The 17,812-nt window shown below is 34.9% G+C and overlaps 1 protein-coding gene across 2 annotated transcripts in view; it reads right to left on the bottom strand.

Annotated features, from left to right (window-relative positions):
• Positions 1-3,093: 3,093 nt before the first annotated feature.
• LOC129925248 (serine/arginine repetitive matrix protein 4-like) overlaps positions 3,094-17,812 on the bottom strand; it is a 43,859-nt gene continuing 29,140 nt past the window's right edge. For both annotated transcript variants that reach the window (XM_056024623.1, XM_056024622.1), the window contains 2 exons: positions 5,635-5,795; positions 3,094-3,624 (listed from right to left, as the gene is read on the bottom strand). In XM_056024623.1, the coding sequence (XP_055880598.1) occupies positions 3,258-3,624; positions 5,635-5,795 (528 nt within the window). In that variant the 3' untranslated portion in view covers positions 3,094-3,257. The remainder of the gene's footprint in view (positions 3,625-5,634; positions 5,796-17,812) is intronic.

Genomic DNA, 17,812 nt, shown 5'->3' on the forward strand with positions numbered 1-17,812 from the left:
AGGGACCTAGTGTTTATGGGCTTAGTCCCTGGAGTGGGTTGGATCCCACTAGTGTCAATTTGGGTTGTTTGGGGGCCGGAGGCTCCCGTCACTATTTCGCTTCCAGTCATATTTGCCTGCGGTGTATCTAGGTCCGCAGGAGGTTGTGGCAGACTTCCAACAACCTTATTCGAATCGGACCTCCGAAGGAGGTACGAATGCAGTGTTCGTTGAGAAGAGGACTTAGGTGGAGGAATTTTAGCTGACTTTTCACGACCTGACAAATTCCCCCTCATCGAGGTCGCGGGGCGACTAGTAGCTGACTTTTCGTGTCCAGGCCTGACGCCCACTACCCGGCGCACGGAGCCTGTTCGGGTCTGCTCGTGCCCGCTTTTTACTGTGTCTGTGTCAATCATGGTTGTATGGTTAAGGCCGTTGGCGGCCTTAGTTACTGCTCTAATGCAGCAGCGTGCATGGCCTATACTTATGTCGCCACTAAGGGCAGGGCAGAGACCTGCCCAAGCAATCACCGCCACAGATTGGCATATAAGTTTCCTGCAAGGCAGGAGTGGGGTGGCGCGCGTTTCTCGATATTCCCAGTGTCAGAGTCGCCATTGGTCGCGGCGGATTCCTCCACTAGCGCGCCAGGGAACGGGCTAGATAGAGCCTAGCTCGTGGACGCCAACCGGTCCGCCCGACGCAGCCCGCTAAGGCCGCGCCAGTCAGTCCAGTCTTTGCCCAAAGAGAGACCCGCGAATCAGCCGAGCCCCAGGAGAACCCGACCAACCCTCGAGTTGGTGTCCAGCGCTATCCGCTTTTCGGAGAACCCGTGGTCTCTTACTAACCGTTGCCCCGGGGCCCCACAGGGGGGGGGGGGCTGGACATAACCCCTTTGAGTTCCTTTTACACTTGCCGGCTGCTCATTCATCAGCGGCAAGCAACCAGTACCCTTGGCCACTCCCTGAGAGCGGAGTGTTCACGCGGCGACCACGATGAGGTGGTACTGGAACGCCGCGTTGTAATCTTATCAGTTAGACTTTCAAAACTATTAAAAAAAAAAACTTAGCGATTATTTTTGCAGTATAATTCTATTATTATTCCTTTTTAGAATTAGGATATAAACAAAAAACTTGCCATATGACTTTGTCTAACAGAAAAAAATGAAACTTACGTCTATTTATACAGTTATTTTTAGTTACCTAGTAGGCCTAATATAAAATATATTGAACTAAGACGTACATTCATCATAATGCAGCCATGTGATTTTTCGCTTATGAACATAGCATTATTTAGGACCAATATTTTACAAAGGCTGCTTGGAGAAATCAGGTATACCCATTTGGAGAAAAACGACCCCTTTACACAAGAAAAATTTAAGAAACTAGAACAGACACAAAATAGACAGTGACATTCATAACAAAATAATATTCCAAATTGATTAGAGTCACACCTTTTTAAGTAATCATTTAAAGTTTAAAATCACTACAATTTTTTTCAACAATTATTTTGTGTATGAAATTGTGTATCGGAAAATGCCGGGTACTTGAAATAAAAGTCCTAAAAAACAACACAGATCTTGGGTAAAATACTCATCAAATAAAGTACTGTAAATGTGTAGTTTTACGCGCTAGTTTCAGGTCTTTTCTTTTTATAGCCTCTATCGGGTTTGATCACAACTACCCGTATTTTTGTGCAGATTGTTTTTCTCTATCAGGCACACTTAAAATTATAGCATAATAATGTCAGTTTAATTTAAAGAGAGAGAGCTGAAAAATGCAAAGATATATAAGGAAAAAAGCGACTTCCGGCCCAATACTTTTTAATCAAAGAAACGAAACGGACTAGCCCAACAAACCCTATTGTTTACTTTATAATCCCATCCCTAGATCTAAACTCTAATTCAACTTTAAGATGATAAAACTTCTCTTAGCACAGATAGTTTTATACTTTAACACATGAACATACTACTTATACTCCATTCATTTCATATTTTGATCAAATAAACATTCAAATTTGGTTTTCTAAAGCATTTTTAAGAGACTACATTCGTTTACGAAAGCTGCGAAGCCGAGTTGAGATAGGCCTAGATCTACATTCATTCATGAATCGCGTACCGGTACTAAAATTATTTCGTTTAATTGTTCACTTTATAATTTCATTCATTTAACAAAGCTATCGCTCTTTTCGTTTTTAATAGATATGAATGTTTTACATATTTCGGATGTTCCTTCAGAGTTGAAGATAGTTTACTTCCTAGTCCAAACCTCCCGCAGGACGACGGGGGATGGGAGCGGGCAGGGTTTGAACCCTCGACCGTCGATAAATCCGAACGACAGTCTAGCACGCAAACCGCACGACCAGGCAGCCATCCATATATTGGTTTCGGGTAATCCCATTTTCGCAAAACTAATTTTATTTTCGTAGCGAAAGAGAAAAAAACTTAAAAGGATCATTAGCTAAGTTTAACATACACCTAAATCCAATCCACTAGATTAGTAAACACAAACTTAGACCCGCAGGCCGCGGGTAATGTCAGGCTAGTAAGCTATAAAAAATAGAAATCAAGATAAATGCCAAATCCCATCTGTTGTGACTCTTGCGTAGATTTGAACTTAAGTTTTCAACCTGTTGTTAGTCAATAAATTCTAAACTTTAGATCAAAGTCACTAAGCCAGCATGTCCCTATCAGAATGTTCACTGATTGTCATTTAAAAAGTTATAGAAGCAAAGCTCAGATCTATAGAAGTAATTACACAAGAAGCTCATTTCAGATCTATTAAACTAAGTTACAGATGAAGGCCTACACTTCAGATGATTTTCAGTCCCTTTAGTTTCATAATTGGCTTCTGTTTATCTCTAGAGCCAGCAGCATACAAAGTCCCTAATTCGTTCTCAGACTCTATCAATGACTAATGTCTTCTGATTCCCTGTAGGATATCTAACGAACATTATCTGCCTAGCAAATCCTAAGCTACATTTACATAGGAAACAAAACGATGAAAAACCAACCTAAATGAAAGAACTTAGATCTAGCTAAACTGAAAGAACTTAGATCTAGCTAAACTGAAAGAACTTAGATCTAGCTAAACTGAAAGAACTTAGATCTAGCTAAACTGAAATCAAAACAAGATGTATTCAATCTTTATTCAGCATTCTCTGTTTATACTAGGAATGCAGGAGTCTACTTCAGTCTAGACCCTCACAATAGGAATGCAGGAGTCTACTTCAGTCTAGACCCTCACAATAGGATACTTGTTGTTGGAGTCTTCTGTAACAGTTTACATTATTAAACAAAAATAAGGCGATCGGCCTCCCCCCTTCTTGTCGTGATGTCTAGTAGATTCAGAGGCATTCCCTCTCCCACTGCGGGATCTATTCACGGAACACCTGCTCCTAGATCGACTACGGGAGCGGCGTACGTGATTGTTTCTGCTGCCTTGAACAGGTGAGGAGTTACGGTTGCTGCTGCGACTCCTGGATGACTTTCGGTTCCTCATTGAGTCATTACAGTGGCAAGATGGAGGCCTTCTGCGACCACCACATTTCTGACAGATGGTGGATGAGGAGCGTTTCTGTCCGCTTCTACTTCTGCTGTGATTGTGATCTGTTACTGGTCTGCAGACTGGTGCTGGTCTATCATTATCTCTGAAACAAACAGATGAAGTTTGAAGAGTAAACAGTGACATTAAGTAGCAACAATACTTAGATGAATTTTGTCAGTTTTCAAAATGTCTTAGTCAGTTTATGTTTATTTCTCTTGAATGTCTGAGGAAGTTTATGTTTATCTCTCTTGAATTTAGCCCTGGAGTTGAACTTCTTGTTGCCCTAGTTGTGTTTTTACAAAGCTTTTATCAAATCTCCCTGTCTGTCTGTCTGGGTGGAGTTGTTGATTGGATTTGTGACATCTGCATCTGCTCCCCCTTCTTGTTAATGATGTAGACAAAGTTGATGGTTTCTAATTGGTCTACTCCTTGAAGCTGTAGCTGTGTGTTTCTTGGGTAGGATTAATTCTCATTACCTCAGTTTTCTTGTTATTGATTTTCATATCAGTCTTCTCTGCTTCTGTTGTGAGGCTTGTTTAGTTTTATCTGAGCGTGTTTAGTTTTATCTGAGCTTGTTTAGTTTTATCTGAGCGTGTTTAGTTTTATCTGAGCTTTTTTAGTTTTATCTGAGCTTGTTTAGTTTTATCTGAGCGTGTTTAGTTTTATCTGAGCGTGTTGTAGTTGATGTGACAGCAGGCATCTGCTAAATCTTGATCCTCTGTTTTGTTAGACACCACTGAATGCTTGTGTTGCCATCATTTCACTAGAATGAAGCCGAGTTCATATGAAGATCAACTGATGGCAGCAGTGATCTCAATTGTTTATTTGATCTAGTGGTCTGTCTCAATTGTTTATTTGATCTAGTGGTCTGTCTCAATTGTTTATTTGATCTAGTGGTCTGTCTCAATTGTTTATTTGATCTAGTGGTCTGTCTCAATTGTTTATTTGATCTAGTGGTCTGTCTCAATTGTTTATTTGATCTATTGGTCTGTCTCAATTGTTTATTTGATCTATTGGTCTGTGTCAATTGTTTATTTGATCTATTGGTCTGTCTCAATTGTTTATTTGATCTATTGGTCTGTGTCAATTGTTTATTTGATCTATTGGTCTGTCTCAATTGTTTATTTGATCTATTGGTCTGTGTCAATTGTTTATTTGATCTATTGGTCTGTCTCAATTGTTTATTTGATCTATTGGTCTGTCTCAATTGTTTATTTGATCTATTGGTCTGTCTCAATTGTTTATTTGATCTATTGGTCTGTCTCAATTGTTTATTTGATCTATTGGTCTGTCTCAATTGTTTATTTGATCTATTGGTCTGTCTCAATTGTTTATTTGATCTATTGGTCTGTCTCAATTCCCCTCTTTTCATTTCCTTGAAGTTTCCTTTAGTAGCCCCCTCACATTCCACGCAGTTAGGTTTTACTGTTGTTTTAGTTTTTTTGCTTAAAGAATGTAAAGATGATCTTCCAAATCAAGTGTAAAAAAAAAACGCGATTTAATTATCAACTACAAATATCCAATGGAAAGCATCACGTTTCTCAGACGGACTTTTCGCAATAGTTGATCATTCTCCTATTTGCAAGACACTTGTAGAAAACTGTCTCTCAATGGAGAGTGTCTTTAGTTCAGCCGTGCTTTGATATTTATGACTGTCTAATTGAACAGAATATAAAATGGATTCAATTCGATTCAGACTTTTCTTCAGAAATTCTGAGAAATCATTACGTCCTAGTTCAGGACAGCAAGGGATCACAGCGCCACCAAACGACCAGCGCCACCACACGACCGACCAGCGCCACCACACGACCAGCGCCACCACACGACCAGATACAATACAATACCAGTAAACTCAGATTAAAAGCTGGACATTTTCATAATTAATTCTAAAACCTGTCGGAAGGAGGGCACGATCCTTAAAGGGGTTTAGGCATATACAAGTTTTGATAAAACTCGACTTTCCGTTTGTTTTCATGGCAACCTAAAGTCCAAAAAGACTAAACAATAGTTTGCTCCCAACCAAAGCAAGGTGGCCGCAGTCTTTTCATGGGGTATGCGCTGTCGGGAACAAACTGCTATGTTGGTAATTACATTGACTTATTGAGCATTTTACCTGCTATCTTTCCAGGACACACGACTTCGAACAGACGACTTGGATGAGTTTGACCTAGATCTACTTGTGGATGGGCTGGCTACACGTCTAGTGTGACAACAATTTTCACTGGGGCAGGGTGTGGCACGGAAATGTGAGGAGAAGGTCACGGTGACATTGTGCTGAAAGGAATAACAACATGGACATTATTCTGAAAGAAATAACAACATGGACATTATTCTGAAAGAAATAACAACATGGACATTATTCTGAAAGAAATAACAACATGGACCACATATAGCCATTAACAAACAAGGATTGAAACCTATATATCTTCTAGTCCACACACAAACCAATTAAAAACGGATTGAAACCTATATATCTTCTAGTCCACAAAACCTTTATATCTTCTAGTCCACACACAAACCAATAAAAAACGGATTGAAACCTATATATCTTCTAGTCCACACACAAACCAATTAAAAAAGGATTGACACCTATATATCTTCTAGTCCACAAAACCTTTATATCTTCTAGTCCACACACAAACCAATTAACAAACAAGGATTGAAACCTATATATCTTTTAGTCCACACACAAACCAATTAACAAACAAGGATTGAAACCTATATATCTTTTAGTCCACACACAAAGCAATTAACAAACAAGGATTGAAACCTATATATCTTCTAGTCAACAAAACCTATATATCTTCTAGTCCACAAAACCTATATATCTCCTAGTCAACAAAACCTATATATCTCCTAGTCCACAAAACCTATATATCTTCTAGTCCACAAAACCTATATATCTCCTAGTCCACAAAACCTATATATCTCCTAGTCCACAAAACCTATATATCTTCTAGTCCACAAAACCTATATATCTTCTAGTCCACAAAACCTATATATCTTCTAGTCCACAAAACCTATATATCTCCTAGTCCACACAAACAGAAAACGTTTCAATAGGTTTGCACAAGGGAAGCTCATCCAATGCATAGATTTGGCACTAGAACAGTGTGTTGTTTCAATTTCTTCCAGAAGTCAAGTCAAAACCTGCTGTAACAAATCATCACATCATTTCATTTCTTAACATTCGAGATCCATTTCTTATGGGTTGCTTCATAATGAAAACGTGACCCATGCAGTTTTATTCGTGGCAACAAAGTTTAAAATGTAAAACTAACTTTAAAAAATAAATTGATCTCTGTGTGAAAAAATATTTTTAAAATGTCAACAAAGTCAACGTACTGATAGACCTAGATCTAGGTTTAGTCTTTGTGATAAATTTAATCCATAAATGTTGAAAAAAAAAAGACACCCGTTGACACTATTTGTCAATCAAATATATTAATTTATGTATTTACAAATAAATTTCGGACACCAATTTGGCCCCCATCCCCCCCCCTTTAGGTACGCCACTGTGTTATGGCAATACAGAAACCTTCTCCAATGTACCACACACACACACACACATAACTGGTCCACGAGTGACTTAGGACCATAGAGCACTTTGCATGACAGTTGCACTATACAAAAACAATAATTCCATACGCCCCAAATTTATTGTATAACTAGATCTTGAAGATAGTCCTTTTTAAGGTCCAAATTTGACTGCACATTGGTTCGTGCATTAGCATGCCATCAGTGTACACAAGGGGCTATTTGAACGGCCCCCATAACCCGTAAGATAAAAAACCGCTGTCTTTTGTTTCGTCTGTCTCACATCTAAAAGCTATTGAAAAGCTGATCTCACCTTCTGGAGAAACAAAATAAATGTAATATAAGCCAGAAATGTCATTATTCACAATTTAAAAACAACGCCAAATGATTTGTTTGAAATCTGACTTATAATACATTGAATTTTCTTGCCAAAAGTACCAGAAGTATCATTATCGATAATAGGTTGCACAGTTTCTTTTGAAGTGGAAAAACGACGCCAAAGGATTCTTTGAAAATTTTGTCTACTTGAAAGAATCAAAACAAAACCATTTCTGAATAATCCTTGTGCATTGGCGAAACCAGTGGGGCCGCCTCTGAGTTTGTTTGATAACGCAAACTTTCTTTGTAATCTTTTTCTTTAATAAACTCTGTTATTTTCAAGTTCCAGGAGGAATTACTAAAACAAATAAAACGGAGCAACCAGAAACATTGCGTCAAGTGAACGTAACAAACAAACATTTTCAAAACCTTCAACAATTTGTAGACATACGTCATGGAAACAAAACACAAACGTGTAGGCCTATTTATATTTTGAAAGGCGTCATTAAATTAATTGTTTAAAATATGTCTACACTATTTTATGCCGCAATGGCGTTGCCTAAACGTCCTGCAATGGCTACAACAATACCTCAAAGTAAATATCTTGACAGAAATTCACCCAAATATTTTTAGTTTTTTGTTTCCTATAATATTTGGTAATTACAATCTCATTTGAAAGGAGCTTTTACAAACTACTAGACTTTTCGTGTTTCATCTTGTAAGAGGAATAACGATACCACATAAAGGTCAAAAGAAGGACATTTCTCTTTCTATAAGTCTTTCTCATTAATGACATTTAGAGAAATATATAGTGTTCAGCCATCTTGTTTGTATCACAAGAGAGCCAATCAACATAGAGCTTGCCCAAATCAAAGATAGGCAAACTCAAATCTCATTGAGCTCAAACACATAGAATAAATACTACATCACAAACCTGATACTACATCACAAACTTGATACTACATCACAAACTTTATACTACATCACAAACCTGATACTACATCACAAACTAGATACTACATCACAAACTTGATACTACATCACAAACTTGATACTACATCACAAACTTTATACTACATCACAAACTTGATACTACATCACAAACTAGATACTACATCACAAACCTGATACTACATCGCAAACTTGACACTACATCACAAACTACATACTACATCACAAACTACATACTACATCACAAACTACATACTACATCACAAACTACATACTACATCACAAACTACATACTACATCACAAACTAGATACTACATCACAAACTACATACTACATCACAAACTACATACTACATCACAAACTAGATACTACATCAAAAGCTACATACTACATCACAAACTTTATACTACATAACAAATTACATACTACATCACAAACTTTATACTATATCACAAACTACATACTACATCACAAACTTTATACTACATCACAAACTACATACTACATCACAAACTAGATACTACATCACAAGCTACATACTACATCACAAACTACATACTACATCACAAACTTGATACTACATCACAAGCTACATACTACATCACAAGCTACATACTACATCACAAACTACATACTACATCACAAACTTTATACTACATCACAAACTACATACTACATCACAAACTAGATACTACATCACAAGCTACATACTACATCACAAACTACATACTACATCACAAACTACATACTACATCACAATCTAGATACTACATCACAAACTACATACTACATCACAAACTTGAGACTACATCAAAAACTACATACTACATCACAAACTACATACTACATCACAACTACATACTACATCACAAACTTGCTACGGCATCACAAACTACTTACTACATCACACACTTGCTACTACATCACAAACTTGATACTACATCACAAACTTACTACAATATCACATTCTACATAATACATCACAAACTCGCAACTACATTCCAAACTTGATACTGCATCACACTTGCTACTACATCCCAAACTTGATACTACATCACAAACGTAATACCAGATCACAAACTACATACTACATCCCAAACTACATACTACATCCCAAACTTGATACTATATCAAAAACTTGCTTTTACAAAAAAAATTAATACTACATCACAAACTTGCTACTACATCCCAAACTTGATACTACATCACAAACTATATACTGCATCACAAACTACTTACTACATCACACACTTGATACTGCATCACAAACTTGATACTACATCACAAACTTGATACTAGATCACAAACTACATACTACATCACAAACTACATACTACATCCCAAACTTGATACTATATCACAAAATTGCTACTACATCACAAACTACATACTACATCCCAAACTTGATACTATATCACAAACTTGCTACTACATCACAAACTACATACTACATATCAAACTACATACTACATCCCAAACTTGATACTATATCACAAACTTGCTACTACATCACAAACTACATACTACATCACAAACTACATACTACATCCCAAACTTGATACTTTATCACAAACTTGCTACTACATCACAAACTACATACTACATCACAAACTGCATACTACATCACAAACTACATACTACATCACAAACTACATACTACATCACAAACTTGCTACTACATCACAAACTACATACTACTTCAAAAACTACATACTTCATCACAAACTTGCTACTACATCACAAACTTGATACTACATCACAAACTACATACTGCATCACAAACTACAAACTACATCACAAACTACATACTACATCACAAACTGCATACTACATCACAACTACATACTTCATCACAAACTTGCTACTACATCCCAAACTTGATACTACATCACAAACTACATACTGCATCACAAACTACATACTACATAACAAACTACATACTACATCACAAACTACATCACAAACTACATACTACATAACAAGCTACATACTACGACACAAACTTTATACTACATCACAAACTACATACTACATCACAAACTAGATACTACATCACAAGCTACATACAACATCACAAACTAGATACTACATCACAAACTACATACTACATCACAAACTACATACTACATCACAAACTACATACTACATCACAAACTAGATACTACATCACAAACTACATACTACATCATAAGCTACATACTACATCACAAACTTTATACTACATAACAAACTACATACTACATCACAAACTTTATACTACATCACAAACTACATACTACATCACAAACTTTAAACTACATCACAAACTACATACTACATCACAAACTTTATACTACATCACAAACTAGATACTACATCACAAACTACATACTACATCACAAACTACATACTACATCACAAACTAGATACTACATCACAAACTAGATACTACATCACAAACTACATACTACATCACAAGCTACATACTACATCACAAACTTTATACTATATCACAAACTACATACTACATCACAAGCTAGATACTACATCACAAACTACATACTACATCACAAGCTACATACTACATCACAAACTTTATACTACATAACAAACTACATACTACATGACAAACTTAATACTACATCACAAACTACATACTACATCACAAACTTTATACTACATAACAAACTACATACTACATCACAAACTTTATACTACATCACAAACTACATACTACATCACAAACTAGATACTACATCACAAGCTACATACTACATCACAAGCTACATACTACATCACAAGCTACATACTACATCACAAACTACATACTACATCACAAACTTTATACTACATCACAAACTACATACTACATCACAAACTAGATACTACATCACAAGCTACATACTACATCACAAACTACATACTACATCACAAACTACATACTACATCACAATCTAGATACTACATCACAAACTACATACTACATCACAAACTTGAGACTACATCAAAAACTACATACTACATCACAAACTACATACTACATCACAACTACATACTACATCACAAACTTGCTACGGCATCACAAACTACTTACTACATCACACACTTGCTACTACATCACAAACTTGATACTACATCACAAACTTACTACAATATCACATTCTACATAATACATCACAAACTCGCAACTACATTCCAAACTTGATACTGCATCACACTTGCTACTACATCCCAAACTTGATACTACATCACAAACGTAATACCAGATCACAAACTACATACTACATCCCAAACTACATACTACATCCCAAACTTGATACTATATCAAAAACTTGCTTTTACAAAAAAAATTAATACTACATCACAAACTTGCTACTACATCCCAAACTTGATACTACATCACAAACTATATACTGCATCACAAACTACTTACTACATCACACACTTGATACTGCATCACAAACTTGATACTACATCACAAACTTGATACTAGATCACAAACTACATACTACATCACAAACTACATACTACATCCCAAACTTGATACTATATCACAAAATTGCTACTACATCACAAACTACATACTACATCCCAAACTTGATACTATATCACAAACTTGCTACTACATCACAAACTACATACTACATATCAAACTACATACTACATCCCAAACTTGATACTATATCACAAACTTGCTACTACATCACAAACTACATACTACATCACAAACTACATACTACATCCCAAACTTGATACTTTATCACAAACTTGCTACTACATCACAAACTACATACTACATCACAAACTGCATACTACATCACAAACTACATACTACATCACAAACTACATACTACATCACAAACTTGCTACTACATCACAAACTACATACTACTTCAAAAACTACATACTTCATCACAAACTTGCTACTACATCACAAACTTGATACTACATCACAAACTACATACTGCATCACAAACTACAAACTACATCACAAACTACATACTACATCACAAACTACATACTACATCACAACTACATACTTCATCACAAACTTGCTACTACATCCCAAACTTGATACTACATCACAAACTACATACTGCATCACAAACTACATACTACATAACAAACTACATACTACATCACAAACTACATCACAAACTACATACTACATAACAAGCTACATACTACGACACAAACTTTATACTACATCACAAACTACATACTACATCACAAACTAGATACTACATCACAAGCTACATACAACATCACAAACTAGATACTACATCACAAACTACATACTACATCACAAACTACATACTACATCACAAACTACATACTACATCACAAACTAGATACTACATCACAAACTACATACTACATCATAAGCTACATACTACATCACAAACTTTATACTACATAACAAACTACATACTACATCACAAACTTTATACTACATCACAAACTACATACTACATCACAAACTTTAAACTACATCACAAACTACATACTACATCACAAACTTTATACTACATCACAAACTAGATACTACATCACAAACTACATACTACATCACAAACTACATACTACATCACAAACTAGATACTACATCACAAACTAGATACTACATCACAAACTACATACTACATCACAAGCTACATACTACATCACAAACTTTATACTATATCACAAACTACATACTACATCACAAGCTAGATACTACATCACAAACTACATACTACATCACAAGCTACATACTACATCACAAACTTTATACTACATAACAAACTACATACTACATGACAAACTTAATACTACATCACAAACTACATACTACATCACAAACTTTATACTACATAACAAACTACATACTACATCACAAACTTTATACTACATCACAAACTACATACTACATCACAAACTAGATACTACATCACAAGCTACATACTACATCACAAGCTACATACTACATCACAAACTACATACTACATCACAAACTTGATACTACATCACAAGCAACATACTACATCAAAAACTACATACTACATCACAAACTACATACTGCATCACAAACTAGATACTACATTACAACTACATACTACATCACAAACTTGCTACTGCATCACAAACTACATACTACATCACACACTTGCTACTACATCACAAACTTGATACTACATCATAAACTTTATACTAGATCACAAACTTGCTACTACATCACAAACTACATACTACATCACAAACTTGCTACTACATCACAAACTTGCTACTACATCACAAACTACATACTACATCCCAAACTTGCTACTACATCACAAACTACATACTACATCACAAACTTGCTACTACATCACAAACTTGCTACTACATCACAAACTTGATACTACATCACAAACTACATACTACATCACAAACTACATACTACATCACAAACTTGCTACTACATAACAAACTTGATACTACATCACAAACTACATACTACATCCCAAACTACATACTACATCACAAACTACATACTACATTACAAACTAGATACTACATCACAACCTACATATTACATCACAAACTACATACTACATCACAAACTTGCTACTACATCACAATCTAGATATTACATCACAAACTACATACTACATCACAAACTTGATACTACATCACAAACTACATACTACATCACAAACTACATACTACATCACAACTACATACTACATCACAAACTACATACTACATCACAAACTAGCTACTACATCACAAACTTGATACTACATCACAAACTACATACTACATCACAAACTACATACTACATCACAAGCAACATACTACATCACAAGCTACATACTACATCACAAACTACATACTACATAACAAACTACATACTACATCACAAACTAGATACTACATAACAAGCTACATACTACGACATAAACTTTATACTACATCACAAACTACATACTACATCACAAACTAGATACTACATCACAAGCTACATACTACATCACAAACTAGATACTACATCACAAACTTGATACTACATCACAAACTACATACTACATCACAAACTACATACTGCATCACAAACTACAAACTACATCACAAACTACATACTACATCACAAACTACATACTACATCACAACTACATACTTCATCACAAACTTGCTACTACATCCCAAACTTGATACTACATCACAAACTACATACTGCATCACAAACTACATACTACATAACAAACTACATACTACATCACAAACTACATCACAAACTACATACTACATAACAAGCTACATACTACGACACAAACTTTATACTACATCACAAACTACATACTACATCACAAACTAGATACTACATCACAAGCTACATACAACATCACAAACTAGATACTACATCACAAACTACATACTACATCACAAACTACATACTACATCACAAACTACATACTACATCACAAACTAGATACTACATCACAAACTACATACTACATCATAAGCTACATACTACATCACAAACTTTATACTACATAACAAACTACATACTACATCACAAACTTTATACTACATCACAAACTACATACTACATCACAAACTTTAAACTACATCACAAACTACATACTACATCACAAACTTTATACTACATCACAAACTAGATACTACATCACAAACTACATACTACATCACAAACTACATACTACATCACAAACTAGATACTACATCACAAACTAGATACTACATCACAAACTACATACTACATCACAAGCTACATACTACATCACAAACTTTATACTATATCACAAACTACATACTACATCACAAGCTAGATACTACATCACAAACTACATACTACATCACAAGCTACATACTACATCACAAACTTTATACTACATAACAAACTACATACTACATGACAAACTTAATACTACATCACAAACTACATACTACATCACAAACTTTATACTACATAACAAACTACATACTACATCATAAACTTTATACTACATCACAAACTACATACTACATCACAAACTAGATACTACATCACAAGCTACATACTACATCACAAGCTACATACTACATCACAAACTACATACTACATCACAAACTTGATACTACATCACAAGCAACATACTACATCAAAAACTACATACTACATCACAAACTACATACTGCATCACAAACTAGATACTACATTACAACTACATACTACATCACAAACTTGCTACTGCATCACAAACTACATACTACATCACACACTTGCTACTACATCACAAACTTGATACTACATCATAAACTTTATACTAGATCACAAACTTGCTACTACATCACAAACTACATACTACATCACAAACTTGCTACTACATCACAAACTTGCTACTACATCACAAACTACATACTACATCCCAAACTTGCTACTACATCACAAACTACATACTACATCACAAACTTGCTACTACATCACAAACTTGCTACTACATCACAAACTTGATACTACATCACAAACTACATACTACATCACAAACTACATACTACATCACAAACTTGCTACTACATAACAAACTTGATACTACATCACAAACTACATACTACATCCCAAACTACATACTACATCACAAACTACATACTACATCACAAACTAGATACTACATCACAACCTACATATTACATCACAAACTACATACTACATCACAAACTTGCTACTACATCACAATCTAGATATTACATCACAAACTACATACTACATCACAAACTTGATACTACATCACAAACTACATACTACATCACAAACTACATACTACATCACAACTACATACTACATCACAAACTACATACTACATCACAAACTAGCTACTACATCACAAACTTGATACTACATCACAAACTACATACTACATCACAAACTACATACTACATCACAAGCAACATACTACATCACAAGCTACATACTACATCACAAACTACATACTACATAACAAACTACATACTACATCACAAACTAGATACTACATAACAAGCTACATACTACGACATAAACTTTATACTACATCACAAACTACATACTACATCACAAACTAGATACTACATCACAAGCTACATACTACATCACAAACTAGATACTACATCACAAACTACATACTACATCACAAACTACATACTACATCACAAACTACATACTACATCACAAACTAGTTACTACATCACAAACTACATACTACATCACAAGCTACATACTACATCACAAACTTTATACTACATAACAAACTACATACTACATCACAAACTTTATACTACATCACAAACTAGATACTACATCACAAACTACATACTACATCACAAACTACATACTACATCACAAACTAGATACTACATCACAAACTACATACTACATCATAAGCTACATACTACATCACAAACTTTATACTACATAACAAACTACATACTACATCACAAACTTTATACTACATCACAAACTACATACTACATCACAAACTTTAAACTACATCACAAACTACATACTACATCACAAACTTTATACTACATCACAAACTAGATACTACATCAAAAACTACATACTACATCACAAACTACATACTACATCACAAACTAGATACTACATCACAAACTAGATACTACATCACAAACTACATACTACATCACAAGCTACATACTACATCACAAACTTTATACTACATAACAAACTACATACTACATCACAAGCTAGATACTACATCACAAACTACATACTACATCACAAGCTACATACTACATCACAAACTTTATACTACATAACAAACTACATACTACATGACAAACTTAATACTACATCACAAACTACATACTACATCACAAACTTTATACTACATAACAAACTACATACTACATCACAAACTTTATACTACATCACAAACTACATACTACATCACAAACTAGATACTACATCACAAGCTACATACTACATCACAAGCTACATACTACATCACAAACTACATACTACATCACAAACTTGATACTACATCACAAGCAACATACTACATCAAAAACTACATACTACATCACAAACTACATACTGCATCACAAACTAGATACTACATTACAACTACATACTACATCACAAACTTGCTACTGCATCACAAACTACATACTACATCACACACTTGCTACTACATCACAAACTTGATACTACATCATAAACTTTATACTAGATCACAAACTTGCTACTACATCACAAACTACATACTACATCACAAACTTGCTACTACATCACAAACTTGCTACTACATCACAAACTACATACTACATCCCAAACTTGCTACTACATCACAAACTACATACTACATCACAAACTTGCTACTACATCACAAACTTGCTACTACATCACAAACTTGATACTACATCACAAACTACATACTGTATCACAAACTACATACTACATCACAAACTTGCTACTACATAACAAACTTGATACTACACCACAAACTACATACTACATCCCAAACTACATACTACATCACAAACT

Source organism: Biomphalaria glabrata, chromosome 3, assembly GCF_947242115.1.
Source record: "Biomphalaria glabrata chromosome 3, xgBioGlab47.1, whole genome shotgun sequence".
Taxonomy (NCBI): Eukaryota; Metazoa; Mollusca; class Gastropoda; family Planorbidae; genus Biomphalaria; species Biomphalaria glabrata.